A 27977-nucleotide genomic window follows, 5' to 3' on the forward strand; every position below is an offset into this window, starting at 1 on the left:
GCGGGGCGGCCTGCCGCGCCGGGGCCTGCCTCCCGCCCCCCCTTCCTTTCCGCCCCGCGCCTGTGGTTACGCAATGCTCGGCGTCAGGAGCGCGCCTGTGCTTGCAGTCCCGGGGAGAGCCGCCCGGTCGCCTGTTACGGGCGTCCCCGTGCGGGGGGCGCGGGCAGGTACTTCCCTACCAGCCGCCGGGTCCCCCAGGCGAAATCCCTCTTGTCGTGGTAGGGCCTGGGCGGGTGCAGGCGCGATGCCACGGCTAGGCGGGAGAGCCCGCACCGCAAATGCAACGGCTTGTCGCAGCAAGCCGCAGGTTGCCTGTCCCCATTTGGCAGGGTGGGGAGGCGACCAGGTTTGAGCTGCCGCGGGTGGGTGATTCACCTCGCGGAAACGTCCGTGGGCTTTTGGAAGGGGCAGAGCGGGCCCTCAGTGGAAGGTAGCACAGAGCAGCACGCGGGCTGCTTGATCCAAAATCAGTCGTGGTGTCCGTGTGTGCTTTGCGGTGGTAGTCTGCCGGCAGAGGAGGCTGGCGTTGCTCACCTGGCCCTGTCCCGCCCCGTGTGTCTGGCTGTGAAATACTAAGTAGATAGAGTCTCACCTTTATGTCTTCATGTAATAAACTAATACAAACAGTTCTCATGAACAAGTAGTGCAGCAAGAGCAAGACCTTGAGAAGATCGCTCAATGCTGAAGCTCTGTTGTTTTGGTTAAGAACGTTAGGAAACTCATGAAGAAAACAGAAAAGGCTTATAATTTAGCTATAATTTCATGGTTTTAACGGCAGTGTAATTCGTAGTGATTTTTAGATAATTGGTGGTATATATTTTAGTCATGAATATATGTCTAGATGTCCTCAATCTTTTTCATTTTCTGTATTTTTGAAAATCTAGTGCTAGTTCCTGCTCCTTTTCAAGCAATGAGCTTTGGTATTAATTTAAATGTATTATTCTTGGGCCCACAGTTAAGCCTACTCTGCATTGGTCACAGAAATAGAGCTGCCTTTTTTGGATATAACTTACATTTTGAATACTTGCACTAAAAAAAAAAGCTACTTTTATCTTTCTTTTAAAAAGTAGCACCTAAGACTTCTAGAAATGACTGAGATGAAGACAGCTGGCAGTGTTACTATAAACCTTCCTCTGTATCACCCTAGGCACTGACCTGCCAAAGTCATATATGGAAATAGGTGGGCACTTCAGGAATCTCATTTAAAATTACTCCTGTTTGTAGAATCAGTGTATCAGGATTAAATTTTGCAAACATTTAGTTTTTTTAATAACTATCCACTTGAGAGTCTGCTTCAGAAACCAGACTAGGGTGGGTGTTACCCACCTGACAGCAGTCACTGAGCTCAAGTGAGTAAGCACAGAATTTCATAATCAAAGGCGAAGATAATGTCCTCATTGTTCATGTAGATGAGGAAAAAAAGAAAACACAACCATTTAAAGAAAGGAGTGGGGAGAGCTCCCCACATGGAGGCTCATGAGTAATCATAGTTCCTGAAAGTAGTCTCAAGTACAAGAGTGGCCCCTCCAAATCAGCTGCTACTTAAAAGTGCAGATGGTTTGTCTGAAATTGCAGCAGGCCAGGAGGTGATATTGAGAGCAGACCGTGGACATTCAGCCTTTCAGCCAAGTGTGCCACCTGCTAGATCACGTGATCTGCTGGGATATTTATTTTCTCATATTATTTAACTGAGAAGTTACTATGCTACTCAAAACTCCATTTAAAAAGAATTTAAAAACTCCACCCTAAATAAATAACAAACAATCCTTATCTTTGTTTAGATTACTGGAACAGTATTTCACCAGTAAGTATGCCTTCCACAAATAGTTTGTTTACTTTGTCCTGTAGCTGTCTTCAGGATTAAAACTAGAATAATATTGTTCATGCTTGTTTATAGTTACTGTAATTTCCCTATCATAATTCCACTGAAGTGTTGTAAAGTAATTGAGTTGCATGCATTCTGTGGAATTGCTTGCATTCAAATTTTTGAAAAAGAAGGGGAAAAAAATGACTGTTTAGCCCTGAGTTTTTTAGCTGGCAAAAACCCACGAAGTCTAAAATTTAGATTTGTCCTACCCTGACAGGACCATTAGGGGAAATTGGTCCACCTACCTCAGGCATGTGAAGGAAAAATGTATTCCATTCCACTTGCAGCCAAAAGCAGTGGTAGTCCAACAGAAATACATACATACACCTAAGATGTTTTTCCCAGAATAAAGGGAGTTGACTTGTATTTACATAAGGAAGTCATTTTATATAATAGGCATACACCAGCATAGCATATGTTTTGTTCTTACCTTCCTTATGTTCTTGTCAAATCACTTCAATATCCTGATTTTCATGACAGTGTTCTGATCTGTGGCTGATTGTGTCTCCAGACTGTATGTTATGGAGAGATAGGTTAGAAATTAGTGAATTTAACTTTCAGTTTTATCAACATTTTATTACAGAATATTGATATCAGCTCCCACCATTTGCAACATGTAGCTGTGGTGAGTTTTTGAAAACATCATGAGCAACAGCATCCTTCCAAGGTATTGTAGTTTCTTCTCTTGTCTAAGCACTTTTACCTCCATTAGGAGAAAACTCCTGTCATGGGTTTATAGAGTTTCCTTCTAACTCTCATCTTGCTCGTGAGTGTGTTATCACTGTTGTCTTGCAAGATGTCAGCGGCCTTATGCATATGTAAGGTACCACTAGGCTCCTTCTCCTCTCATCCATCAAGAGTGCAAATAGAAACAGACTAATCTCTGACCACCCGTGATGCAGACCAACATTATTTATTCTACTTTGAACCAATTTGATGATGATATGGCAATTATGTCTGTATCTGATAAGATGGGCATTCCTTTCTGGCACTCCTTTACAGCACAAGCTTTACACAACAAATTATTTTAGTATGCAGCTGTATGCTTTTTCAGTGTTGCAAACATTATATTCTGTGGCCACTTTTTTTTCTGAAGTGCTCTATTAAAAAGTTGAGATTAACACATATCCTCCCCAGCCTTTGAACTGAACTGACTCTTGCAAATTGCAAGGATTTTACACTGACGCTTTTTAGTAATCTCCCACAAATTGGTCAAATTAGCACACAGGACTACTTAATTTATGCTTAAAAACAGGCTCTATAAAGCATTTATGCTATCTATCTGGCATTTGCTCTAAAAAAAAATACAGCTGAACAAGTTTGGAGACTCACAGAGCTAGAGAGATACTGGCTCATTACACTATTTGGTAGAGGCCAGCTCCTCTTACACCTCACTGTCCACAGGTGATAATTGCCTGTACTTTTTTTCTCTCTCTCTCTCCCTGCATATCCCACAGGTGCTACTATTTTCTTTTTCCCCATACTATCACCCTCTAGCTGGAAAGCATAATTAAGCTAAATTCAGAGAAACTTATTCCATCTGTAACTAATTTAAAGCTTTTATTTCAAAACTGAAGGAAGGCTTGGGTGCTTGTTGATGCCAGTTGATTTAATAAGATACTACATCTTCCTTCAGAGCTCAGTTCACATATAAAATAGTTGATACTTTCTGAGCACATCCTCATGGACTTCATCCAGCCCAAGTGCTTTACCAGTTCTTTTATGTTTTTCTAGCATGTCTTTCCTCTATCAGAAGTTGATTCTAGTGTCATTCAGGTCGCCTGTTTTTTTCCTTTGGGTCACTTCTCTCAAAATGTTTGTAGGCTTCCCCCCTCTTATAATATTCTAGAGTAGTAATTAAGATTGCTGTGGATTAGTATAACTGCCACTGTGTTTCCTTTAGGCTCATGTTTCCCCTCCATCTATGCTATTTTCATCTTGTTCAAAATGTTGGCCTGATATTTTTAAGTGGTACTCATTTCTTTCTCAAAAGTTAAGGCATATACAATAGCTACAGCTGTAAAAGCCTGGAAGAGCTGCATTCATGCTTTAGAAAAGGAAAGTAAAGATGAACAGTTTTCAAACATTTCATAAATAGTAAACAATGCCATGGCCTGTTCTTGTCCCAGAAGTAGGACAAGACCAAATGAACTCTGCCTTTCTTAGAAAAGATCGGCACTCCAGTGCCCTGCACGTGGTTGTTCCCCAGAGCAGGCAGCCTGCCACGCTCCACAGAGAAAGAAGGTAAGTGGTGTCGTAGGCATGGGAGGGAGTGAGATAAGGGACTGGAGATGTGGAGCAAAGCTCTGAATTTTGCTCCTTTCAATCTCCGTTGCTGCAAAGTTGTTAGTCAAAGGCACAACTAGGACTTGTTTATGACTTAAAACTAGGTGGTGTGAATGACAGTCCTCAACTGTTGTTCTCAGGACTTACCAAGAGTGGAATTAAGTTTTAGGAACACCATAACTGCAGGGCAGTCATAGGCAGTGACTGCACAGCATGCAGTTCTTACACTACATCTGGTAAACATTTAAGGTGATAGTTCTTATCCGTAGAGCAGGTCTGAACAGCAAGGGACTGGATTTAGCATTGCTGTGGGTCACTCCTAGTACTGCATTCATATGAGCCAAATTACCAGCTTTAAAAGATTGGATGTGGATGGAGAAAGAACATGGACAATGAAAATATTCCACGTGTGTATAGGATATGAAGAAATGGTAAGACAGGTTCTAGTCAATTCACCACGTTTCACCTGAGGAATAACAAGTGTCCTGGTTTCAGCTGGGGTAGAGTTCAGTTTCTTCCTAGCACCTGGCATAGTGCTGTGGTTTGGATTTAGGATGAGAATGATGTTGATAACACATTGATGTTTTAGTTGTTGCCAAGCAGTCAAGGACTTTTCAGCTTCTCATACTGACCTGCCAATCAGAAGGCGAGGGGTGCCCCAAAAGCTGGGTGGGGACACAGCCAGGACAGCTGACCCAAACTGGCCAGAAGGATATTCCGTATCATATGACATCACGTTCTGTATATAACTGGGGGTTGGCAATATGGCTCAGGAACTAGCAGAGCATCAGCTCCGAGTGGTGAGAAATTGTGCTGTGCATCACTTGTTTTTTATCATTATTATTAGTATTATTCTCTTCTGTTTTAATAAACTGTCTTTACCTCAACCCACAAGTTTTACCTTTTTCTTTTTGATTCTCTCCCCTCTCCCACTGCGAGGGGGGAAGTGAGCAAACCGCTGTGTGGTTGTTCTAGCTGCCTGCTGGGTTAAACCACAACACAAGCTAAACTAGCATTAAGAAAATAATTTGTTTACAGTCTGTACTTTTCTCAAACCTTTTACTTACCAATAAAGTTAGGAATTTTCTTTTAGTCGCATAGTGCCTCCTCGACACCTTTCAAAGAATTAGCTTTTCTATAATACGAGCTTCTGGGATTCTATTTTTTTCTTGCTTCTTAAACACATAAATCTCAGCTGTTCCTTTAAGCAAATAAAAGATAAAATCAGTGAATGTTCACACCTTAAAATTTGTAGAAAAAAAGCTTGGGTAGGGGGGAATCTTTGGTCACCAATTCCAAAATGATTTTTCAATCTTGCTGTGCGCAACCTCGCGTTGGGCCTTGCGGTCCTTGAATGTGTCCGTTAAAGAGACGCGCACCTCCCGCCCTTGGGTCGGGGGTGAGCGGGGCCTGGACCTGCCGGGAGCAGATTGAGGGAACGATTCCTCAACAGGGGCAGAGAGTTTCATGCCTGCCGGTAGGCCGCCTATCCCCTCAGGCGCCGTCCGCCGACAGCGCGTGAAGGCGTCCGCGGCGGCTCGCTCACGCCTGGCTCCGCGCCTGGTGCTCTGCGCATGCGTGATGACTTCTGCCCGACACTAAGATGGCGGCGGCTGGCAGTGTGCTCGTAGGCTTTCTGGGAGCTCCGTTCCGTGCCGAGCAGGTGATGGCATCGGGAGCGCCTGGCCTGGCCGCGGGGGACGCCCTGCACCCCACCCTCCCCTCCTGCTTTCCCTGCGCTGGGGAGCTCGCCCTGCCAGCAGGGCAGTGTCTGGAGGTAGAGCGGCCTGTAAGGCTTCCTGGCGGCGCCGCGCTCCTCGCCGGTGGGAGCCGGCCCTCTCGTCCTCTCTGCCCCCGGGCCCCTGAATCCGCACGGCAGGCGAGTTTGCACGGCCTCCTTGGTTTTGTATGCCTCTGGGTAAATTACTGGTGTTCGCTTGGGACGTGGCCGTTGTTTGTTTGGTGTCTTTTTAAGGAAAAAAAAAAAAAATCCAATCTAGCTCTGATAGTGCTGTGTTTCTTGCAGTCCCTCTCCATGTAACGTTCACTTTCTTCAGCTTTAGGATACATCCGAAGATCCTGAAGGCGGTATTAGGCTCTCTTATGTAGGTAAGCATGAAAAGTTAAAAGTGATAAAGGCAGTTATAAAAACGTGCACGTTGGTTCTGATAATTCTTTAACGTTTTCTTAAGGGGAAAAATAGTCACATTGCCTTATGTAAAACAAACTATTTGAGCTCATTCACTCTTTTTCTGTGAGTCTTTGCTTTATAAAGATATTGTTGAAGTGGAAAAGTTTTAACCTGCAGATTTTGTGGTTGATTACAAAACTTCTAAGTGTGTGAACTTCCAGTGTGCAAAACTGGTCAGAGGCATGCTAAAATATGGATTACAAAAATTAATTTTTGAAAGTAAAGAAGAGTAACTTGTTTCCGGGACCTGGTCTAAAATAAACATGATGTGTGTGTGACTTTTGAATGGTGAATGCTCATGTTAACGTTAATGGAATTATCAATGGCATAAAGATTAGCATGGTTTTGAATGCTTAGGATTTGGGAGGAGGAAGGATGTCTTTACTAATGTCAGTGAAAATTTAGATGTTTGATCTGTCAGCTTTGTGTGCAACCCTTTTGGCCTTCAGTATACACAATTTTATTTTTATTTTATTTATTTTTTTTTTTTTTTAGGAAGGGCAAGCATTTATGTCCTTCAGAATGCCCAACTCCAGTGCTAAACTTCATTGTAACCATAGAGGTGGTCGGGAAGCCGGCAGGCGGGAGTTGGTTTCCAGGTCTTTGCAAAGTGCTCAGCATTGCCTGGGGGACCAGGATTTTGGAACTGCATATGCCCACTATCTCCTGGTACTAAATCTAGCTCCTGAGTTAAAAACTAGCGTCAAAGTAAGTATTCTCTGAATTACTTGAAACAATTTTATTTACTGTATTCCTCTTGAGGCTTTGTGACATGTTTTGTGCTTGTGATTTGTTGTATGTAACTGATTTTCCCATTCAGTCTTCAAAATAAAATCAGAAAACAGTAATAATGGAGACAGCCAGTAACTTGTTTAATAAGCTGTGTATGCCTATGGAAAGGGAATTGATACACTGTTCTTATAGTCTGTGTGTGTCAAATAAGTTCAATAAAAATAGAGCCTTGTTAGTATTGGCTTGTTTATTGCATGCATTAATATACACGCAGGCTATTAGTATATGCTGCTGGGTGATGGTACTCTGCATGGGTATCTGAGAGTTTATTTCTGCTTCCTCAAGTGAGCAAACTAACTTGGGATGATAGCAAACAATTGCATGCTGCTGCTGCTTAAGGGAAGAAGGGTGTTCAGGTGCATGTTAGAATACCTCTAGATGTTTTCAGGGCTCAGTTCCCTACTTCTGGTAACTGCCAGCAACTCAGTGGTATATTTTATTTTCTAGGAAACATTTCAGTTTACTCTCTTTAAATGGGCAGAAGAGCTAGATTCTCTGGCAAGGATTCAAGATCTGTTTAACTGTTATGAGCAAGCACTTGAACTGTATCCGAATGATGAAGTGATATGTAATAGTATGGGAGAACATCTTTTCAGGTTTGTAGTAATGTATATTCAGTTTTCGTAATCTTCACATTTAGTATCGTATGTTAATAAACAATACCCAATTCAGCAGAGCACATAAAATGTGCTTAAAAGAAGTAAATGCAAGCACATGCTTAATGCTGTATAGTGCATACTGTTGAACTTCAGATCTGTTTGTCAGCTTAAAACAGAGTAGCCAATGCTAAAGGAAATTGATAGTGACAGCAAAAGTTTAAAAAAAAAAACCGTAAAAGCACTTTTACTAAAGTAAAAACTTAAAGTAAAAGCACTGCCTTAAAAAACTTTCAAACACTTTATTCAGGAATTACTAAAGAAAAAGTAGTTGTTGTGTTAACTAAAGTTGTGGTTAACCTCCAGTTTTTCAAGGTCTTCCTTTCTTTCCTATTAGATCCCTGAAAACTACTGCCTTTGAATACTGTCTTTTAATTCTGGTCCTTCTTGAGGTCACATGTAACAGAACTTTGAATTGAAGAAGCTGGTTGTGTATACTGTACTGTGTAGGGCTGTTCTTAAGTAATTTGAACTTAGATTTTTATTAGTGTAAAGCATTCTTCTACTTTCCCCAGACAGTGCAAAACGTGGTCCTTTGCTGTTGCTCAGGGTTCTAAGGTCTTCTGAGACGGGAATTTTAAGATTGAAATGATAAGTCCTGGACCCAGATAGTTTTGGTTAGGCTTGCTCTTTGTGATTATTTGTTTGTTTTAAGGAACAACTGTCCCAGCACTCTATTAAAATGTACATGCTTCTTGCATCTCATAGATTTGGGGTTTTTTTCAGTGCTGTCTGATTTGAGAATATGCTATAGGTATCATAAAAACTTTCTTCAAGTTACAGAACCACAGAACAGTAGGGTATGGAAGGAACCTCTGGAAATCACCTAGTCCAACCCCCCTGCTAAAGCAGGATCACCTAGAGCAAGTTGCAGAGGATCAAGTCCAGCTGGGTTTTGAATATCTCCAGAGAAGGAGACTCCACAACCTCTCTGGGCAGCCTGTCCCAGTGCTCTGTCACCCTCACAGTAAAGAAGCTTTTCCTCATGTTCAGATAGAACTTCCTGTGCTCCAGTTTGTGCCTGATGCCCTTTGTCCTGTTGCGGGGCACCACTGAAAAGAGTCTGGCCCCATCCTCTTGACACCCACCCTTTAGATCTTTGTAAGCATTGATGAGATCCTCTCTCGGTCTTCTCTTCTCCAGGCTAAACAGACCCAGCGCCCTCAGCCTTTCCTCATACAGGAGATGCTCCAGTCCCCTAATCATCCTCATAGCCCCCCACTGGAGTCTTTTCAGTAGTTCCCTGTCTTTCTTGAACTGGGGAGCCCAGAATTGGACACAGCACTCCAGATGAGGCCTCACCAGGGCAGAGTAGAGGGGGAGTAGAACTTCCCTCGACCTGCTGGCCACATTCTTCCTTATGCACCCCAGGATACCATTGGCCTTCTTGGCCACAAAGGCACATTGCTGGCTCATGGATAACTTCTTGTCCACCAGGACTCCCAGGTCCTTCTCTGCAGAGCTGCTTCCCAGCAGGACAACCCCTAACCTGTAGTGGTGCATGGAGTTATTCCTCCCCAGGTGCAGGACCCTACACTTACCTTTGTTGAACTTCATTAGGTTCTTCTCCACCCAACTCTCCAGCCTGTCCAGGTCTTGCTAAATGGCAGCGCAGCCTTCTGGTCTGTCAGCCACTCCTCCCAGTTCACAGTTTAGTTCCAAAATTGCCGCTTAATGCAAGCCCTGGCAACTCAAAACTTGGTTGGTTTACAGTATGTTCCAGAATGGTGTTGGGGTTTGTAGCATTCTCTTGACCTTAAAATCTGTGAGACTGGATTGCAGAGTTGCTGCTGTCATATTGCTGCAGCAGGTTCTTGTAAAACCTGTTCTAGTTTGTCAAAGGTTGTAGTAGTAGGTGAAGACACGTACACACAATGGTATTTTTTGACTGCATTTGCATTGTAAAATGATTTGATATAAAGCTGCAAATCATTCTTTTTCATAAGGTAATAGCAATGTTTCTAAAGATAATCTAACTACTGCAAAATATTTCCATTGTCTTTTAACTGATACAAGACCTCCTTACAAATTACAGATATTTACACATACTTGGTAGCTGAATGCACGCTTTCTATTTATTTGTTGTTTTTGCTATTAGAATGGGCTTTCGAGATGAAGCAGCTGGATATTTCCATAAAGCAGTGAAGCTTAACCCAGACTTTGCTGATGCAAAGGAGAATTTTTACCGTGTTGCAAACTGGCTTGTGGAACGCTGGCACTTCATCATGCTCAATGATGCCAAGAGGAATCTTACTTACCTAAAAGCAATTGAGAATGCTGTCTGCTCAGGGTGTAAATCTGTCCTCGATATTGGAACAGGCACCGGAATCTTGAGGTGTGTCATAAATGCATATTTAACATAAACTTAATAGAAATGTATTTGTCTAACAAAATTTGGTTGCTAGTGAAAAAAATAATTTTTCATGCTTTTATTGAGGCGAAACTTAAAGGAAACAAAGCTTTCAGGAGTCCCTGAGTCTGGAGATTAGTGTCTTAGTATTTTTGGAACCCTTTTTTTTTTTATTTGATGCAGATGCTTTTTGTGTAGAAAGTTACTTAACGAAAATACTATAACATAAAGAGTGGATTTAGCATAGCTGGGGAGTTTCCTTATGCTACCTGTCTGTGTGTGTGTATATATATTTTGGGTGATAGCATATCAAGAGGATATCAATTTGCATGCTATCAGTGTTCACACAAGAGATATTAGTTCACTTAATTATGATTTTTAGACTTGAACTTTTTTCTCAGAAATATGAAGCAGGTGCAGAAATAGAACTTAAGAAAACTCAATATCTGGTCATGCTTTACCTAAAATGATTTAAACTGAAGGGAAAAAGCCCTGATTCTTGTTTTTCAGCATGTTTGCAAAAAAGGCAGGAGCATCTTTTGTCTATGCCTGTGAATTATCCAAAACCATGTATGAACTTGCCTGTGATGTGGTGGCAGCAAATAACATGGAAAAGGAGATCAAACTTCTGCATTTGAAGTCACTTGATATAGAAATTCCAAAGCACATACCTGAAAGGTACGTTATTGTTCTCTGTTGTGATACTATTTTAAACTTGCTCTTAACTTCAAGAAAATAGAAAATACTCCGTGACCGAAACAGGAAGTAAGGTTGCCTATGATATTAATCATAATGTGAGAAGATTCTCTGTATGTTTTATGTTTTTACAGAGCAGTGCAGAAATGATAACATGTTTTTGAAATCATACTAATTTCTATGGTAGATCAACAATGTCATAAATTAAGGAGTTTACTTCTTCAATAGTAGGAGTTTGGGGCATATGCATCTCTTGCAGCAATAGGAAAAGAGAAATTGGATTACTGCATCATAAAAGTAATTTTAACACACTTTGCTTAACAACTTGTGGATGGCTTCTGCAGCATATGGATAGGATGGAGCTATGTAATAGGGCCTGCAAAGGAAGACCGTTTCTGGGACGTACTACACCCCTGCAACTCCATGTCAACTTCTGTGCTTGTCAGAGACATTAGAAATTGCAGAATGTCTGCCTCTTCTGGTCAGGGAGCGAGGGGAAACAGCCCCTCTCCTCCCCTCTGTCCCCTAAGGAGAGTGCTGCTGTGTTTGGAGTCGAGAAGGTGCCATGTGATGTGCATGGGTTCCTGGTTGTTCACATCTGGAGTGCTGGTGGTGGCTGGGCTGACTCTTGCTGTGAATGTCAGCACCCTGCCGTGGTAGGGATCCGTAGGGCTTTCGGTGTGGCTTTGGATATTGAAGTAAAATTCAGTGGAAGGGTGCAGTTTGTTGTGTGAGAATAGGTTTTTTGTGTTTGTATTGAGCTTTTTGTTTGTATATGCACATCTGCCCACTTGTCTGTATAGCAGAGATCCCTGTGCTTTGGAAAATTAAGTAGCTTATTTTTTCTGATATTGAGTATTGTCTTCTGAAGCATAGTAAGAGCTACTGTGACAAATCAGCAGCTTGGAATTGTTAGAACGTGATCAGTATGACAGCTTTCAATATATGTGATCTAGGCTTTTTATGCTGCCCTGTGAGCTCCTCCTTGCTCACTATTCCATTCAGCAAGGGTTCTTCTGGAGGATCTGTAAATTTTTAGCAGGTAGAAATCTGAGGGGATTTTTGTTTGTTTTGGTATATGCAAAGGACTGGTTTATCACTTCAGCTCACAGCTACTAGGGATGCAGATTAAATGTGTGAAGGAAATAATCCATTTTACTTTGAATTACTAACATTTAATAAAGTGTCTGGTGATGGCACAGGCTCATAATCTCAAATGATGAAGCTCCCGTGGTTTAGGATGCCAGTCAAGCCTTGTCTAATTGTGTTAGCTGAGCTACAGTAACTGATCATATGTATCTTCTTAGTGTATATGATGAGTCACTGGATGTCACCTGTCAGGAATAAATTGTTACTGTTCTGGAAATGTCTTATCATGCCATATGTTTTGGCTTTTTTTTTTTTTTTTTTTTAAATCGAAAGGATTTAGGATTTTAGGGTCCGTTAGTCTGCATAGTAATTTTACTATGCTTTGATTATAGTTTATTATTGCTTTTTAACATATATGCATGGATGCTCTTGCACAAGATTCAGACAAAATACATATTCCTCAGTATTGTTGGCTGTGTGCCCAGGCTGAAACATCTTCCTGTTTTGGCTAGATTCTTCCCACATGATTTATTTATAAACACTGAACAAGAAGCCTTATGGTAAACTCTTGCTCAATATTTATTCTCTTGTATGTGCATCTTGAATTAGTTCTAACAACAATTCAAAACATGTCATTTGTTGGAAAAATTAAATTGCCTATCTACTGAAACTTCAGAACACTGGTTAAAGTTTTGCTCTGAGCTCACCTTGGTGTGGTGTTTTTTTTCTTTAAAAGAATGATTAACAGGAACACGTGCTATACATTATATTTCATCATGTCCTTTTTCTTATCTAGAGTTTCCTTGGTTGTCACAGAAACAGTTGATGCTGGTTTATTTGGAGAAGGTATTGTGGAGAGCTTGATACATGCTTGGGAACACCTGCTTTTACAACCGAGGGTAGGTTATGTGGGTACGTATGTATAAATGGGATTCCTGATTTGATATATATTTGTCCATATATGTGTGTGTGCACACTTGCGTGCATTCGCACACATACATGAATGAAGAACAGTTGTCTTGTGAATATTTCATACCTATTCATATTTCAGAAATGAGTGATTGAGTTTGGTTTATGAATTTGATTTTGGTGAAAGGCAATGAGGCAGCTGCACACGTTGTACTTCTCTGAGCTCATGTTCTGAGTAGGCAGATACTTGCAGTGCGTGTCTCCCTGATGTAACCTTCCAGCATACAGAGATGGTTCACTGCTGATCACTGTTCATTCCTTTTTTTTCTTTCTTTTTTCCCCCCCCTCTTTGTAAGTAACACCAAATGGATTTGTGTGTGTTTTAAAGGTGCTATTTTCCTGCAAGTTTGATTGCAACTTGGTCATTTTGAGATACCAACTAGTAGCAGAAAGTCATGTCAGTCTAAGCAGAAAATGCTGAATTATGGTAGAATTATTTCTCATCATAACACTAGAGAACAGTCAGTTATAATATGGTAAATGTGCTATGTGCTTATGCTCATAATTTATTTTTGCGAACTTTGAACTTTTTTTGAAGACTGAACAATTCCACAGGGTCTCTTGGGTTTTACTTTATGTATTTTGCATTTTAGCTAACATACACTGAGCAAAGTAATATGACAAGGAGTCTTATATGGATTAACCTCTGTTAGACTTTAGGAAATATAAGGGCTTTTATTTTGATGTTGCCTTGATTCCAACTAACTTTAAAAACTTATCTGGCTGAAAGATTTTTATATGGTATTGAACTGAAACTGATGACCTCTAGTGTTAAGTATAGGAATGATGCATAAAAGAAAGGTCCTCAAATGTTTCAATATATTCTAACAGAATACAAATTAAAAAACACTTTCAGAATTACACAGAGGGAGGAGTAGACTAAAAAGTAAAGCTGATGCATGGATATATTGAAACACAGTATTTAAGAAACTCCTTTAATGGTCAACGGGAATAACGAAGACCAGAAACTTTACAGGTTCCTAAGAACTTACTGATGTTTTGACTGTAATCTTGAATGGTTCATTCATCTGTAACCTAGGCTTTGCAGCAGTGGTAGAAATAGGTCGCTGTTTCATTGTATGTTGTTATTCATGTTTTCACAGCCTAAAAATCAAGATGTTAGTACTGGAGACTATGGCAGAGTTATTCCTGCAAGTGCTACAGTATTTGGGATGGCAGTGGAATGCAAAGAGATACGTAGACATCACAGGTATGTTTAAACTCTAGCACAGTTTGAACCCGTATTTGTTATTTGGAAAGAGAGACCGGTGGGTTTTATTGAGGATTTTTCATTTACTGTTCCCTTTATTTTTTGAATGGCTGATTATGAGCTTCACTAAACAGATTTCTACTCTCACCCTTTCCACACCTTTTCCAGGTTCTTTTCCCTTGTCCCCCTTTGTGGTTAAAAATTTCTGGATCACTTCATCATCTTGATTTTCAGTTATGCTGAAATACATGCCTTTAACAGATATTAAAGAAATTCAGTTCCTTAATAGTAAAAGTACTTCTCAGTTTCTGTGTTGGAGATTCTTGGATTAACACTTGGCATTTATCCTCATTTTACCTTCTTTATAATGTTCTCTATACCTTGCTGCTGGATCTAACCCTTTCAGAAGATGAGGACAAGATTTTGTAAAGCATAAGTGTTAATAACCCCACCTAGCATTATTTTTCTGAATATTTGCATTGCCTAATGCCAAACTAGCATACAGTAGGGTTTCTTTGCTGAGACCAGTTCTGACTGTGTATCAGTTGGTTTCATAACTCATTTTTATTTTCATCTTCTAGAGCAGTATCACTGTATGGAGACAGTCTCTGTCTGAGAGGTTTGGATTTGGACTTAATGTATTTTGTTTAGGATTAATCTTGTTGCAGATTAAACACTAACTTTTACAGGAGCTTCAGTGTATTGGATGAAAAACAGCCAGGCTGTATCAGTGATTTTTTTTTTTTTTTTCCTGATGCACTAGACCTGGATAATGGCCAGAAAGAGACACAAGTTTCCATAGTAGACAGTCATAGAACAACTTTCTTTTAGGAGAAGTTAATTATGCATCAATTAGAATATAGGTTTTTGCCTTGAAACATGGTATTGACTATTCCTTACAAAATTTAAACAGGATAAAACTTAATTCAATGATCCAAAGTTATAGTACATTAACAATCCATTCTAATAATATAGCTTAAGGTCAGATATCTAGCAGGACTTAAATGGTTGCCACAAGTTTAATTATATGCTGTAGGAAGAAGAGAAATGTCACTTTTAAATTTCCTGCCTTTATAGTTTGAGATCCGTTTTTGTTCTAGTAAGAATACCTGTCTTAAGTCTATTTCAACAAGTGCTATTAAGTTTTATGTAAACCACTTGCCTATTCTCAGATTTAAACTATCTAGATCTCTTTGAATTATTCCGATGTGCATGTCTCCACATTTTGTGAAGTGTTTTCATGATCTACAGCAAAACTTTTGAGTTTTGGATGTTTTTTTCTGAGCAGGATGCTAAATGAAATAGCAGTGGGAAAGTATCTCTTTTTTCATGCTTGTTATATCATGTAGCATAGTTTCTGTCTTGTACAGTTAATACAGCTTTTCTTTGAGCTTTTTCTCATGATTTAATTTTTATTTTGAGTGGTTATAAGTAGGTGTAGAGCCCAGAAATCTATGAATTCCCAAGGCTTTTTCTTCTGAAGTACACTTAAGAGTGTGTTTAATCTATCATCAAACACTGATTATCTTGCTGAGGGAGGGAATCCCCTTTCACCCAAAGTCTTGGTAATCCTGTCTGTCAGAGTCATCTATCTGTGTGTCATCTGACCTTCTGCTTTGTATTCTGTCCCTTTGTTTTAGTAATTTTAAGTTACGCTGCATGTTTTTAGGGTTTGGTTTTTTTCCCTAGGATATAGTGAAATTCTAGATAAATCACACCAGTTTTCTTGTAATTCTTAAGCCAACTTGATAAAAAGTTTTGTGCTGGTTTACCCCTCATTGTGGCTTTATTACTTGATGGCTTATGCTTGTACTGTTTCTTTACTATATCTGGTGCTGCTTGTACCCGTTGCTTGTGTTCCCTAGAATGACTATAGGGCTTAATTCCACTGTGGTGATGAGTAATTTTTTTTTATGGCTGGCTTTCATTTTCTCCTGAAGACATCTGTCTGTCTCTGAAGCGGTTGTTTCACATCCATATGAAATATGTTTATTTGCAGAAGAAGAAATGAATTGACAAATTTGTGATAAGACTAGATTTTTACTAAGGATAAATTCAGACTTCCACAAAACTTTTAAGATGCCAGAGAATACTACCTAATGTTTTAGAAGTTTGAACTAGATATCTTTAAAGAGTCATACGTAGCAGTAAAACAGTATGCTAGGAGAATGTAGGTTTACTCCATTAGTTTGTCTACATTTTGTAATTTTGAATAAAATATGCCAGAATATGTGTTAATTTACTAATTTGAGTCACTGTAAGAATTACAGCTTTATGGGGTTTATAACGTTTAATTTTTAGTCAACTGGGCCTGAGAATGAGAGGCAATAAAGTGGCTCTACTTCCGTGCTTAGGTATTGAAGCCAAAAGGGTTCATGATAATAGTCTATTGACCTCTTCCACAATACAGGCCTCATACAGCAGCTGTCCTGTTTTAGTTGTAATATTTCTTTTAAAATAATGCATGGATTCAGCTTCAAATGAAGGAAAATACATTCTCATCCTTGTTGTTAAAATATCTAAGTTACATCACTGAGCAAGTGAGAAGATTGTAATTGTTGATAATGTTGCTGTATTTTTAGTATTTATTGTGAAATACTTACTACTTTGTGTTTTCTATCTGTCACATACACTTTTATTGTTAGGGAATCTGCTCCAAAGATGGAGTCAATTTAGTTTTTGTATTTTAGCTATACATAACGGTCAAAATATATTTGCCTAAGAATCCAAGTTACAATAAAAGGCAACTTATTCAATTCTGTGCTTGGGAGCTTCTCTAGATCAAGGAGATGACCATATCTGATGAGAATATTATCAGACAGCTTATCTAGTCATACTTAGTTGTAGGGATATCTTTTGCAGCGAGCGGAGGCTGCTGAGAAAGTGATTTAGAATTATTTCTAGAAATAGAAATTTAACTAGTTGTCATTTGAACTTCTGAGTGCTAGATCTCACTGTAAGAATGTAGATTTACTTGATAGCTGTCACTTAAACAGGAAGCACTAAATCTGTCAGACAAACGTACTTTTTCAGAACAAAGTGTAGCTTGTGCAAGGCTTGTCTCACTTAACTTCCTGACTTGTAAGTTGAAAATGAGAATATGTCTTAAGTCCTCAAACCTAAGAGATGGACAGTGTATCTTAGTAACTGTTTTAAAGCAGTTATAGCATTATTTCTTTTTTGAAGCTTTTTGTATAAGGTCGTTTTTAGAAACCTAATTGATCTTTTGTCTTACAAGAGAGGATACATGTATTCTGAGTTGTCAAAGCCTTTTCCACCAAGAAATCAACACTGAGACTTTCTTTGCAGCTATGTAACTATGAAAACCACCTTATTCTGCATCGATTGTGCTTGATAAATATATAAAGGTACTGCAAAATGAAAGTTTTATGTCAAAGAGACTCCAAAAATGCATTTTCCTATTGCATATCTGTCTTTGTTCTGACTGTTTTGTTCACCTGAAAGAAACACCTTCATTCTCTGTCTATGCAGCAGCAGCAGAAAAACTTTATTTGTTCTTATTATCACAGGGTATATTTTTTTTAGTTCTCTGTCAAGACTCAAGGAGTTGCATTTAAGGGGGCAAAAGCCCGTGGCTTTTGACAAAGGACATATTGGGCTTTTTCTCAGTTTCTAGTGTCAGCATTCAGTTCTGATTCTTGAAAGCGATAGGCATTTTCTGTGCTTTAGAGCTGCTCTGTACATAACAAAAACGCCGCAGAATTGTGGTTTGGTTGTTGGGGTTTTTTCCTATTCTTACACTGTATGCATTTAAAAATACATAGCCAGACTAAGAAGAATTTCCTTTGGGCTTTTTTTGTCAAATTATTTGAAGTTTCATTTCTTCCCTTTTTTCCTTTACTCCCAGAGTGGGAACACAAGAAGTTGCTGGTGTGCACTTGTCAAATTCAGTGCAGTTCTTTAGTCCAACATATGCTTCTGCTGGATCAGAGGAAACTGTCGAACCTTACACCACCGAGAAGCTCAGTCGTATTCCTGGAGGTTACATACCTCTGACAGAACCCTGTCAAGTAATGACAGTAGATTTCAACAATCTGCAGGTAAGTTGTTTGTGGGTTTGGATTTTTGGGGTTTTTTTAGTCCTTTAAAAGTAGTCTATGAATAATGAGAGCACCATATCTTACTTGCTTTCCAGGATTAATTTCAGAACAGTTCACAAATGCAAAGTTGGCAGGGCTACACTGAAATCCTCTGCTGGTTTTGATACTTGTCTGGTGGTGTGGTGATGCGATTCATCAGATGACAGTCTATGAGTTTTTGAAGATGGAGGTCTTTGTTTGACACAGTTTAGGGAACTAAACTGACTCACCATAGGATCAAACTACTGCCAGACTCAGTGCAGGGAGGGGGAGGAAGAATGCAATAGGCTCATCTTAAAAGATGTATGCAGTTGTGGAGCTGACTTGGTTTATTCCTCTAAAGTTAGAGTCTTGAAGAAAATCTTGAGGACAAAAGAGAAAGCATGTGTTTAACATCTGGCATAAAAATGTTTAAGTGTAAAAGAGAGGGGAGATGAAGAAATTATCTTACTCTATTCAACCAGTTTGATTCCATCTTTCAGCTCCTTTTGTATCTTTTGGTATTTCTGTAATATGGCATTCCAAAATATGGTAGCATTACTTTGTGCATTTTGCACAAAATTCGTTTGTATGCATATACTAAATAGAGCTGAACTGTAAGGCAAGGACCTCAGCCACTTGCAGCTGAGCCTGCTAAAAAGACAACACATCTGATCTCTGGTGTGTTTCTTGCTCATTGACCTGTGGTGAGGAGTTAGCATTGAGTCAGAGCTTAAAAGAGATTCCGTTGTATAAATGAAATTATTCTTGGCTACTGCTTGGCCACGAATTGCAGTGTTTCTGAATCACTAGCTTTTCCTAGTTGGTTTGTCTGATGTCCTGAGATAAAAATTAAATAAGACATGGCTCTTCAGTATACTACTGGGAGTGATCTCTCTGTGACCTAATGTTGCTTCTGCTTCCAGCATCAACAAGAAACTATTAATCTCACCTGAGATGCCTACTCTTAAGCATCTGCCTGCTGGCAGACAAGTAAACATAATTTTAAAGAGTAAAGAACAATGTTACTCTTTAAACTGTATTTCACAACTCCTCCTTTGAAGTTTCAGTTAGGCTAATGGAGTGTTCCTGTCATGAAATGGTAAGATATAAGTAAAGGGAAGAAATGCAATTAATTTATTTAGAATCATTGGTTACTGTTTGCTGTTACTTTTGTCACTGGGCAAATACGGCAGTTCCAAGCACTGGTAGGTTACTTTCAACCTGGGTTTTTTTTTGTTGGTTTTTTGTGTTTTTGTCATGGCTATATCTGGATGTTCAATCAGTGCAGCTAAAAAATAGAAAAATTATCTGTGCTCCTATTGGAATTAAAAAATCCCTCTATACTTACAGACAGTAGTGAAATTACCTACTAAAGATTGAAATTCAGATATGAAATCATTTAGCACTAGCAAGGTAATTTCAAAACCCCATTTTCTAAACTTGTATTTCAAAGAATGAGAGGGATGTTGCATTTATTCTGCGTGTACTATCCAGGCCTAAATTGACAGAACTAAGAAAAAGACTCAAAATACAGTTCAACAGTGTTTCTCAAACTGAGTTGTAGGAGGCTTCAAAGATGTCAGTACAAATCAGAGAAATGACGATAATAAATCAAAATTTAAGAGGAAAAAAAAAAAGCAGCCGAGTTACACTGATTACTTTATTCCTGCTAATAGGAGCAGCAGCAGCTCGATTCCTCCCAGGCAGGGGAAGGAGATGTGGCTCTAATTACAGGCTGCAGACACTTGTACCTAGCCAGGTACTACCCGTGTGCATGTTTGCTGGCAGCAGATCAGTGCCACTGGGAGTGGAAGTGAGTGTTTACCTCGGCAGCCAGTAATTAAAACTCAGTCTCACTTTCAGGCCCTAAAGGAACTGAGCTCTTGCCAACAATTACAGTTACTGGCTCTTTCTAATTTTCGTGAGAAGTTACTGTGTGGAAATTCTGGATCAAGACATAGGGGAACTTGATAATTGCGTTCTTTCTGTAGTTTTTCCTTCTATTTGTAGTCCCCTTTACTTTTTTTTAAAGCAAGTTATCTTTCTGTCATTCAGAGGGTCTGTGTGGCATCATTTTGGTTTTTACTGCTATTCCTGAATTGTTGCTTTATTTTCTTTGCTGTCTTTTTAACTACACTAGTTGATAAACTGCCATCCTGATGTGCTAGAGCTGTTCAAATCTGTGTCATAAATAATAGAAAAAGGTTTATGCAGTGGACAAATGTTGAGGCATAAATATGGGACAAGCAGCATGGTAGAGAGCGGAGAAAGCTGAAATAACTGCCTTCAAGTGGGTTTTAAGTGTTGTGGGCCACAAGATAGGGATGTAACATTACAATTACTAGAACTACTGGAGGAGAACTTTGGGCCTGCTGCTTTTGAGGAATAATGAAAAGTATTTTTAATATCAAATACACTTCTGAACAGCTGTAACTTCCCAGAAACTGAGAAACATGCATGTTTGTGCTCTTACTGTCTTGCTTCAAGTGCCAGCAAAGCTTCAACTTACTACTCTTTTTCTTTTCTCCAGTTGACAGTGTATGGAAAAAATGACTAGCAGCAAAACACTCTTTTTTGAAGAGCAGCAAGATCTCATTATGAACTTTATTAGCATTCAGTAATTCTGACAGGTGCATTGTTCAGCTGTCTCTCAATTGCAAGAAGAGAGGTAGACCAATTCTTGGAGAACAACAGACTGGGAATAAAGAGGAGAAAAATAAAAAACACAGCATGTGAGAGCAACTCATGCTTTTAGAGTATAACTCTTTTGCCCTGTGTATTTTAAGATTGAAACTTAGGCCAAATGTTGACACTATCAGGGAGCTGATAAACATTTAGGCGAGGCTGTTACTAAGTAGAAGGGTTGTGACTAAGAGAATCTTTGGTCCCTTGTGATTGACGTTCTGTTAATTGGTTTACACCAGAACTATCTATGTTAGAGCTGGGCTTTTTCTGTTTGTGAATGTTGGTAGCAGAAGGTAATTACTGAGGAAGATAAATTGTACATGGAAAAAGACCTAATTCCAATTTATAACCTGATCCCTTTAGGGGAGATGTGAGTTCTTCCCAGTAGTGAAATTGTACATGCCTGAGCTTTTACACAAAGCCTGTAGCCCAGGTAGCAGAGAAAATATCCTCAAAGCTGTTTGACATTGTTTCTGTAATGATTTTGCTGAACCTCTGTTCAAGCGAATTCAGCGCTTACATAGAGTATTTCTAGAACTGGTTTTAAGTGAAGCATGTGTGTAAGCGTTGGCTTGAATCCAGCCCAAAAGACTGGCTCTGGTTTTATTACTTCTCATAAGGCAAGCCTTGCCAGTCTAAAGCCTTTCTTGCAGTTTTCAGGGTTTTAAAATATGTATGTTCTTAGATGTAGGTGTGTTTGCTTTAATGGCTGATGGGCGCAGGTTGGTTGTGTGCGTAACTGCATTTGCATGTGGGAAGACAGATCCTGTGCTGGTGAGTACTAATGATAATTGGTATTGTAGCAGCTTGTTAACTTCAGGTTTCTGCTGGGTGCCCGCATGGATTGGTGAAGAAATTTAAGTGACTTGGTGAGTGTACTAAAAAACATCTTTTATGGAAGAAACTCCCTCACACTTTTTCTCTCTTTCCATTTTGTCAGGAGCTGAAGAGTCTTGCAGCTAGAAAGCCCTGGAAGCTCAGCCTGCCAGTCACTGAAGGAGGAGTACTAGATGCTATTGTGGTGTGGTTTGTCCTGCAGCTTGATGATGAGCACACTCTATCTACGGCTCCCAGTGAGGAAACTTGCTGGGAACAGGCAGTCTATCCTGTGCAGGGCCTCCTTGGTACGTCCTGTGGATTTTCTTGTTGCGGTACATTAACTTGGTTTTGTTTTGGGTTTGAGCTAGTTAGGTTGTCTCAGAGACTAGGAAGTGGCAGCAAATAGGTTTAGGAGAAGTTCAACAGCAAGTAGCTGTGAGGTGGTTCCTGTTCATGTTTCTGGACTGTAGTGCACAGTCCCTGCATCAGGTCTTGTTCATGGGACTCTGCTATGAAGCAGATAAGAGACCTACTTAAGATCTGGGAGAAAGCTTTTCATTACGTTGTGGGGGTTTTTTGCTATACTGAATTAAATGTATTGTGGAGCAACTCCAGAAAGTGGGACTACTGACTGCCTCTACTCAGTCGAGATGTGACTTGTGAAAAGGGAGGTGGAGGAAATGAGGTAGGAATTGCTAGCTGCTACTGCCACAAAAACACAACTGAACTTTTCTGCCTGCCCTTCACCTCCATTTTAGACTCAACTTGAATACTGTTTTCCCCATACACAGTGTGTCACTTCAAGCAGCCTCTACTCTCCACTCACCCGTTTTCCATTTCCTGTTTCATAGAATCGAATAATATTTTGAGTTGGAAGGGACCCATAAGGATCATTGAGTCCAACTCCCTGCTCCTCACAGGACTACCTAAAACTAAACTATATGACTTAACATTGTCCAGATGCTCCTGAACTCTGACAAGCTTGATGCTGTGACCGCTTCCCTGGGGAGCCTATTCCAGTGACCCACCACCCTCTTGGGGAAGAACCTTCTCCTCATGTCCATTCTGAACTTCCCCTGATGCAACTTCATTCCATTTCTTCATGTCCTGTTGCTGGTCACCAGACAGGAGATCAGTGCTTCCCCCTCCCCTGCCCTCCCCTTGAAGAAGCTGTAGACTGCAATGAGGTCACCCTTCTGCTGTTTCTTTTCTAAGCTGAACAAAGCAAGTGACCTCAGCTGTTCCTCATAAGTCCTGCCCTTGCTGCCTTTTACCATCTTGGTCGCCCTCCTCTGGACATGCTCTAATAGTTTTATGTCCTCCTACTGAGGCACCTAAAACTGCACACAGCACTCGAGTAGACATGCACCAGTGCAGTGTAGAGTGGGACGATCACCTCCCTCAACTGGCTAGCGATGCTGTGCTTGATGCACCCTGGGACATGGTTGGCCCTTGTTGCTGTCAGGGCATGCTGTTGGCTCGTATTCAATTTGCTATCCCCCCAAACCTCCAGCTGTCTTTCCATGGGGCTGCTCTCCAGCCTCTCGTCCCCCAAATTGTACGTGTAACCAGGATTACCCTGTTCCAGGTGGAGAATCCAGCACTTGCTCTTGTTAAATGTCTATGGTTTGTAATTGCCCAGTTCTCAAGTCTATCCAAATCTCTCTACCTTCGAGGGAGTCTACAGCTCCTCCAAATTTAGTATCGATAGACACTAGGGGCAGCTGCGCTGTAGACTGGTTCAACTGGAAGTGTAGGGTAGGGAGGAGACTCTTAGCCTATGTTGCCATTGAAAGAAATGTTTGTCAAACTATAGTACTTTTGTTTTGAAATTCTAGTCTGTATCAGTGGATTTACCTTCTTGGAACAGATACAGAGGGTATCCAAATACCATCTTGAGCTGTACGCCATAAATATTCCAGTAAAATCTATTTTGAATAAATTACCCTTTCTAAACTGTAGCTGTTGTTTTCCATGTAACTACAAATTTACCTTTTGTCTACAGGAGGCATTAAAGTGTAAATATTTAATGTTTAGCATTGTAAAGCAAAAGCAACTTCTTTATCAGTGTGGTTTTGTTCTGCTGTTGACAGAACACTTAAAGTAGTATCTATTTATTGTAGAAAGGCTTATTTTGAGAATAAATGGATTTTGCCTAGTATGGGACAGTTTATGGCAAATGTTAATGCACAATCGCAGATTTCAGCCTGTGGGCTACAGATGAGAACAAATCTTTCATACACACTAGTAACAACTAATGAAGAAATGAGATAATGCTAATTTTTTTTTTTAAGCACTGTATGGCTGCTCCAGTGATGTTTGCCGTAAAGTAATTGACATGACCTTTTTGTGCTGTTTTACCAAGATTATTCTGTGAAGACTGGAGATACTGTGATGATGGAAGTTTGCTGCCAAGACTGCTACTTGAAGATCCAGAAGATTTCTTCTCTGACTTCAGAGTGTGGGATGGACGACAGAGATGACACATTGAGTTTGGGCAATGAGGCTGAACTGTGTAATGCTCTGGCTGGTCTTCAGACGACTAGCAAACAGGATGGCAACAGTCAAGTATGTGTTTTGGAATCCACAGAAATAGCCCTGCTGAACAACGTACCGTACCACGAATGCTTTAAAGCTGCTATGGGCAAAGTTCTGTTGTCATTAAATCCGAGTAAGGACTTGCAGTCCATGGATGTTGATGGACATGGCAGTGGGATGAACCTCCAAGAGAGTCAAAACAAGAGCTCTCTAGATGCGGCTCCTGATCCTTTGTACATTTTAGATGTATCTGAAGGCTTCTCCATCCTGCCAATTATAGCTGGCAAACTTGGACCAGTTAGAGCCTACAGTTCTGTTGAGAAAGAACAGCATCAGGCAGCACTTAATGTAATTTCAGAAGCTAACCATTTCCCTAAGGAAACATTAGAGTTTTGGCTCAGCCACTTAGAAGATGAAAGTGTGGTCCTACAGAGACCCAAATCAGACAAATTGTGGAGTATTATTATCTTGGACGTCATAGAGACATCAGGTTTAATACAGCAGGAGGTGATGGAAAAGGCTGCAATATCTAGGTACAGTATAAATGGACAAAAGTATTCCCAGGAATCTGTAATTATCTGAAAACTTTTCAGAATGTTTCTTTTAACTGCAAAATTACTGTCATGTTGATTCTGTAGAGCAGGAAAAGCTTGTTTGCTGAACAGATTGAACCTCTCAAAGTCTTTCTGGTGTGACCATTGTATACATGTATTTTTTTTTTTTTAAAAAGCATCAAGACTTCACTTTCATAGACTTCTTTATATTTTGTATGCAAGAATATGAATGGAAGATCTTATTGTTTGGTCTGTCAGAAGTTCCCAGGGTAGCCAGCATCTTAGTGAGGTAGCTGTTAGTGCAAGGTGAAAAAAGACCAGATTCATGTACATGTCAAACTGTTGTTGGAACAAACTGGTACTGCTAAAAGATGAGCACATGGCATTACAACAGCCAGGGAGGCAGCAACAAAGCTAGCTGTTACCTATGACAGGGAGTGGTGGGAAGGGATGTAGAGCCAGAGAAATAAAATAATGGAAATGGGTAGCAAAAAAAGTAAATGTGAAATGGGTTGACACCCTATTATGGTGCTAGGGAATCTTCTGTGTTCATATTCGTGCTTAGTGATGGCAGAATATTCCAGATGATTCATTACCTTTTCTAAGCTTTGAATAAATCTTTGGATGACTTGAAAGATTTTTTTTTTTTCTGTAAGAACAAATAGGAAATTACTCTGACTTTCATCATATGCAGACCCAAATCTGTTGTCATGAAAATACATCCAATAGCACAGTACTTGGCTACCCAGTTCCTGTGGAAAGAGGCCTGCTGTAGGAAAAGGAAAGCTAAACCAATCTGTATTAAATTGGAGGTGTTTGATATTTTGCTGAATGAAAGCTTCCATTGTGTTGCCGCTCTCAGCAGCATGATATTCTGTAGCAAGAGACCAAGCAAGGCTTAGGTGTTTTTTCAGGAAAGAACAGTCTCTCCTGTATTGCTGTCAACTTTAGTTAAAAACTTAAAGAAGGCTGACTTAAGCTCCCACCAGGTTTCATTTCCCTATGGGTACGCTGCATCCTTAACCTGTGCTCCCCAACAGTATGTGCTTCCTGACTTCTGCTTCTATTAAGCATTTCTTCTAGTCCTTCAGTATTAGATGCCAGTGCTACAAATAAATCCCACTAACTTCATCTTGAAATATCACCATTTCCAATACTGACACTGAGAAAAGATTACTTAGTTCTATAGTTTTAATATTATGTGACAAGTTTTCCTTTTTTGTACAACACACCTGCCTGGTCAAATGGGATCAAACTCAAATGCTTATGAGCACTTCAGAGGAAGAACTAGTGTGTGTTTCTCAAATGTAGTTAAAGTTCTTTCATTACCGTTGAATGATCTGCTTTAGAGATTAAATCTTTCTCATTTTACAGATGTTTACTTCACAGCGGAGGGAAGATTTTCCCACAGTATGTGTTGGTATATGGGATGCTTGTAGAATCAGAGTCTCTGTTACTGGAGAGCGCTGTTCAAGGAACAGAACCAACTCTTGGGTTTAATATAGCCCCTTTTATCAACCAGTTCAAGGTACGAAGTCGGTGGGTGTCTTCCAGGCACAGTTCCAAACCCTGCAGCTGTCTAGCTGTTTAGTTTTGGTGTAAGCTGCAAGAAAACTGAAGAGCTGAAACTTTTTCATATTGTTGAAGTTATCAAGAGATGTTTATGTGACCAGACAGGCACCTTGAGATAAACTAAAATGGGTAACATTTTTTTGGAACTGGTGTGGGAGAAGTTTTGTTCAAGAAAGAAAGATGCACTGTTACTGTACAGAAGAGTGACTGTGCTGTTACAGTCTCCTTTATCACCTTGTATTCCAACAGTCACATTTCAAAAGGGATTAGAAGGGTCTGTTTCGCATTTTGGCTGTCTCTTACAGGCATTACAGTAATTCCTAGAAACTTTTGCATTATGATTAAGTCTCTTAACTTTTCACTGTTGAATGGCTATTGATGCCTGAAGTTATGGTATATACCCTTAGGTACCTGTTCGTGTGTATTTGGATCTCTCTATGTTACCATGTGTACCCTTGAGCAAGCCAGCAGAGCTTTTAAGGCTAGATCTCATGAGCCCTCTGTTGAACACCTCCAGCAGAGAAGTGAAGGTGAGTTGTATATACATTGTTAGAAGTGTCCTTAACTCCTGTTCTACAGAGCTCCTCATTAATTGCTCACTTTGGCTGAAATTTTCAATGCAGAATTTACTTGTCTGCAGGTATCTCTGAAATGGATTGAAATGATTTGAACTGCTTTTTCTTACTACTTTGAAAAGGGTGTAACTGACTAATATTTAAAATATTTTTTAGGTACAAATTTGTAAGTCTGGGCAAGTCACTGCAATTCCCTTCTGGTATCACATACATCTAGATGAAGATCATAGTTTGAATACATCTGATGAGTCCTCGCACTGGAAACAAGCTGCAGTTGTTCTCGATGAGCCCATCCAAGTTCAGGTTGGAGATGAACTTGTGCTCAATGTTCAGCACCATAAAAGCAGTATTAGCATTACAGTTAAATGGTGAAGAATGTCACATGTAAACTGATTTGTGGTTAATTACCTATGCATAAGTTGACTGTTCATAACATCACTGATGTTAATTTATATTAAAGTCTAAATTTTATCTACTGATAAAAAAGGCTATTTTGTTGCTTTAGTGGTAGATATATATGTTCCACTCAGACTAAAACTTGTGCTGTAAGGGTGTCTCACCAAACAGTTAGGGAAGGTATTGTCTTCACTGCAGCAAAAACCTGACTGCTAGCTACTGCAGCAACTACAGCAACAGGACAGACTTCTCTTGCTCCCATATCACCTGTAGTAACATAAGAAGCATCCATGTGCCGGTACCAGAAATAAACAGCTGTGGCTGTTCAAGATAGGATCCTTGTTTCTCAGACTGCAGGTCCACTTCTCGGGATGCTTTGGCAACTAACTCAAGTGTACTGAGATGTTCCTTCTATTAAGTTTTCCATTGGCATATAAATTTAACAAAAGCTTCTAACTCAGCATTGAGTTAGAGATTTTGAGATGTGTGTGTGCCTGCAATCCTGCCCCTCTACTCTGCTCTTGTGAGACCCCACCTGGAATACTGCGTCCAGCTCTGGGGGCCCCAGTACAGGAGAGACATGGAGCTGTTGGAGCAAGTCCAGAGGAGGGCCACGAAGCTGATCAGAGGGCTGGAGCACCTCTCCTATG

The 27977-nt window shown here is 40.0% G+C and overlaps 1 protein-coding gene and 1 long non-coding RNA gene across 9 annotated transcripts; one reads left to right on the top strand and one right to left on the bottom strand.

Annotated features, from left to right (window-relative positions):
• PRMT9 (protein arginine methyltransferase 9) lies at positions 1 to 27417 on the top strand. 8 transcript variants are annotated; one of them, XM_054824708.1, is made up of 15 exons: positions 1 to 167; positions 2451 to 2534; positions 6211 to 6262; positions 6840 to 7052; positions 7584 to 7732; positions 9891 to 10127; positions 10653 to 10820; positions 12724 to 12826; positions 14000 to 14106; positions 17975 to 18167; positions 21814 to 21997; positions 24058 to 24763; positions 26159 to 26312; positions 26764 to 26886; positions 27088 to 27417. In XM_054824708.1, exons 4-15 carry the CDS (start codon positions 6855 to 6857, stop codon positions 27301 to 27303), a joined length of 2538 nt encoding a protein of 845 aa, XP_054680683.1. In that variant the 5' UTR covers positions 1 to 167; positions 2451 to 2534; positions 6211 to 6262; positions 6840 to 6854; the 3' UTR covers positions 27304 to 27417. The 8 variants fall into 8 exon arrangements, with proteins under 8 accessions (XP_054680683.1, XP_054680677.1, XP_054680680.1 ...); XM_054824702.1 differs by having other exon boundaries at positions 56 to 167; positions 21814 to 22024; XM_054824705.1 differs by lacking the exon at positions 1 to 167 and having other exon boundaries at positions 2451 to 2492; positions 21814 to 22024.
• On the bottom strand, positions 192 to 5577 carry LOC129206072 (uncharacterized). The gene is made up of 4 exons (XR_008576968.1): positions 5444 to 5577; positions 5221 to 5354; positions 2298 to 2379; positions 192 to 572 (listed from the first exon to the last, which is right to left on the bottom strand). It is a non-coding gene; the product is annotated as an uncharacterized LOC129206072 (long non-coding RNA).
• Positions 27418 to 27977: the final 560 nt, after the last annotated feature.

Source organism: Grus americana, chromosome 4, assembly GCF_028858705.1.
Source record: "Grus americana isolate bGruAme1 chromosome 4, bGruAme1.mat, whole genome shotgun sequence".
NCBI lineage: Eukaryota > Metazoa > Chordata > Aves > Gruiformes > Gruidae > Grus > Grus americana.

What these genes read in the sequence shown, in the direction of transcription:
- PRMT9 (XM_054824702.1), top strand. Translation starts at nt 6,855, where the DNA reads ATGTCCTTCAGAATGCCCAACTCCAGTGCTAAACTTCATTGTAACCAT. An exon ending in AGTTAAAAACTAGCGTCAAA is followed by an intron (nt 7,053 to 7,583) that starts GTAAGTATTCTC and finishes TTTATTTTCTAG; the next exon opens with GAAACATTTCAGTTTACTCT. An exon ending in CCTCCAGCAGAGAAGTGAAG is followed by an intron (nt 26,887 to 27,087) that starts GTGAGTTGTATA and finishes AATATTTTTTAG; the next exon opens with GTACAAATTTGTAAGTCTGG.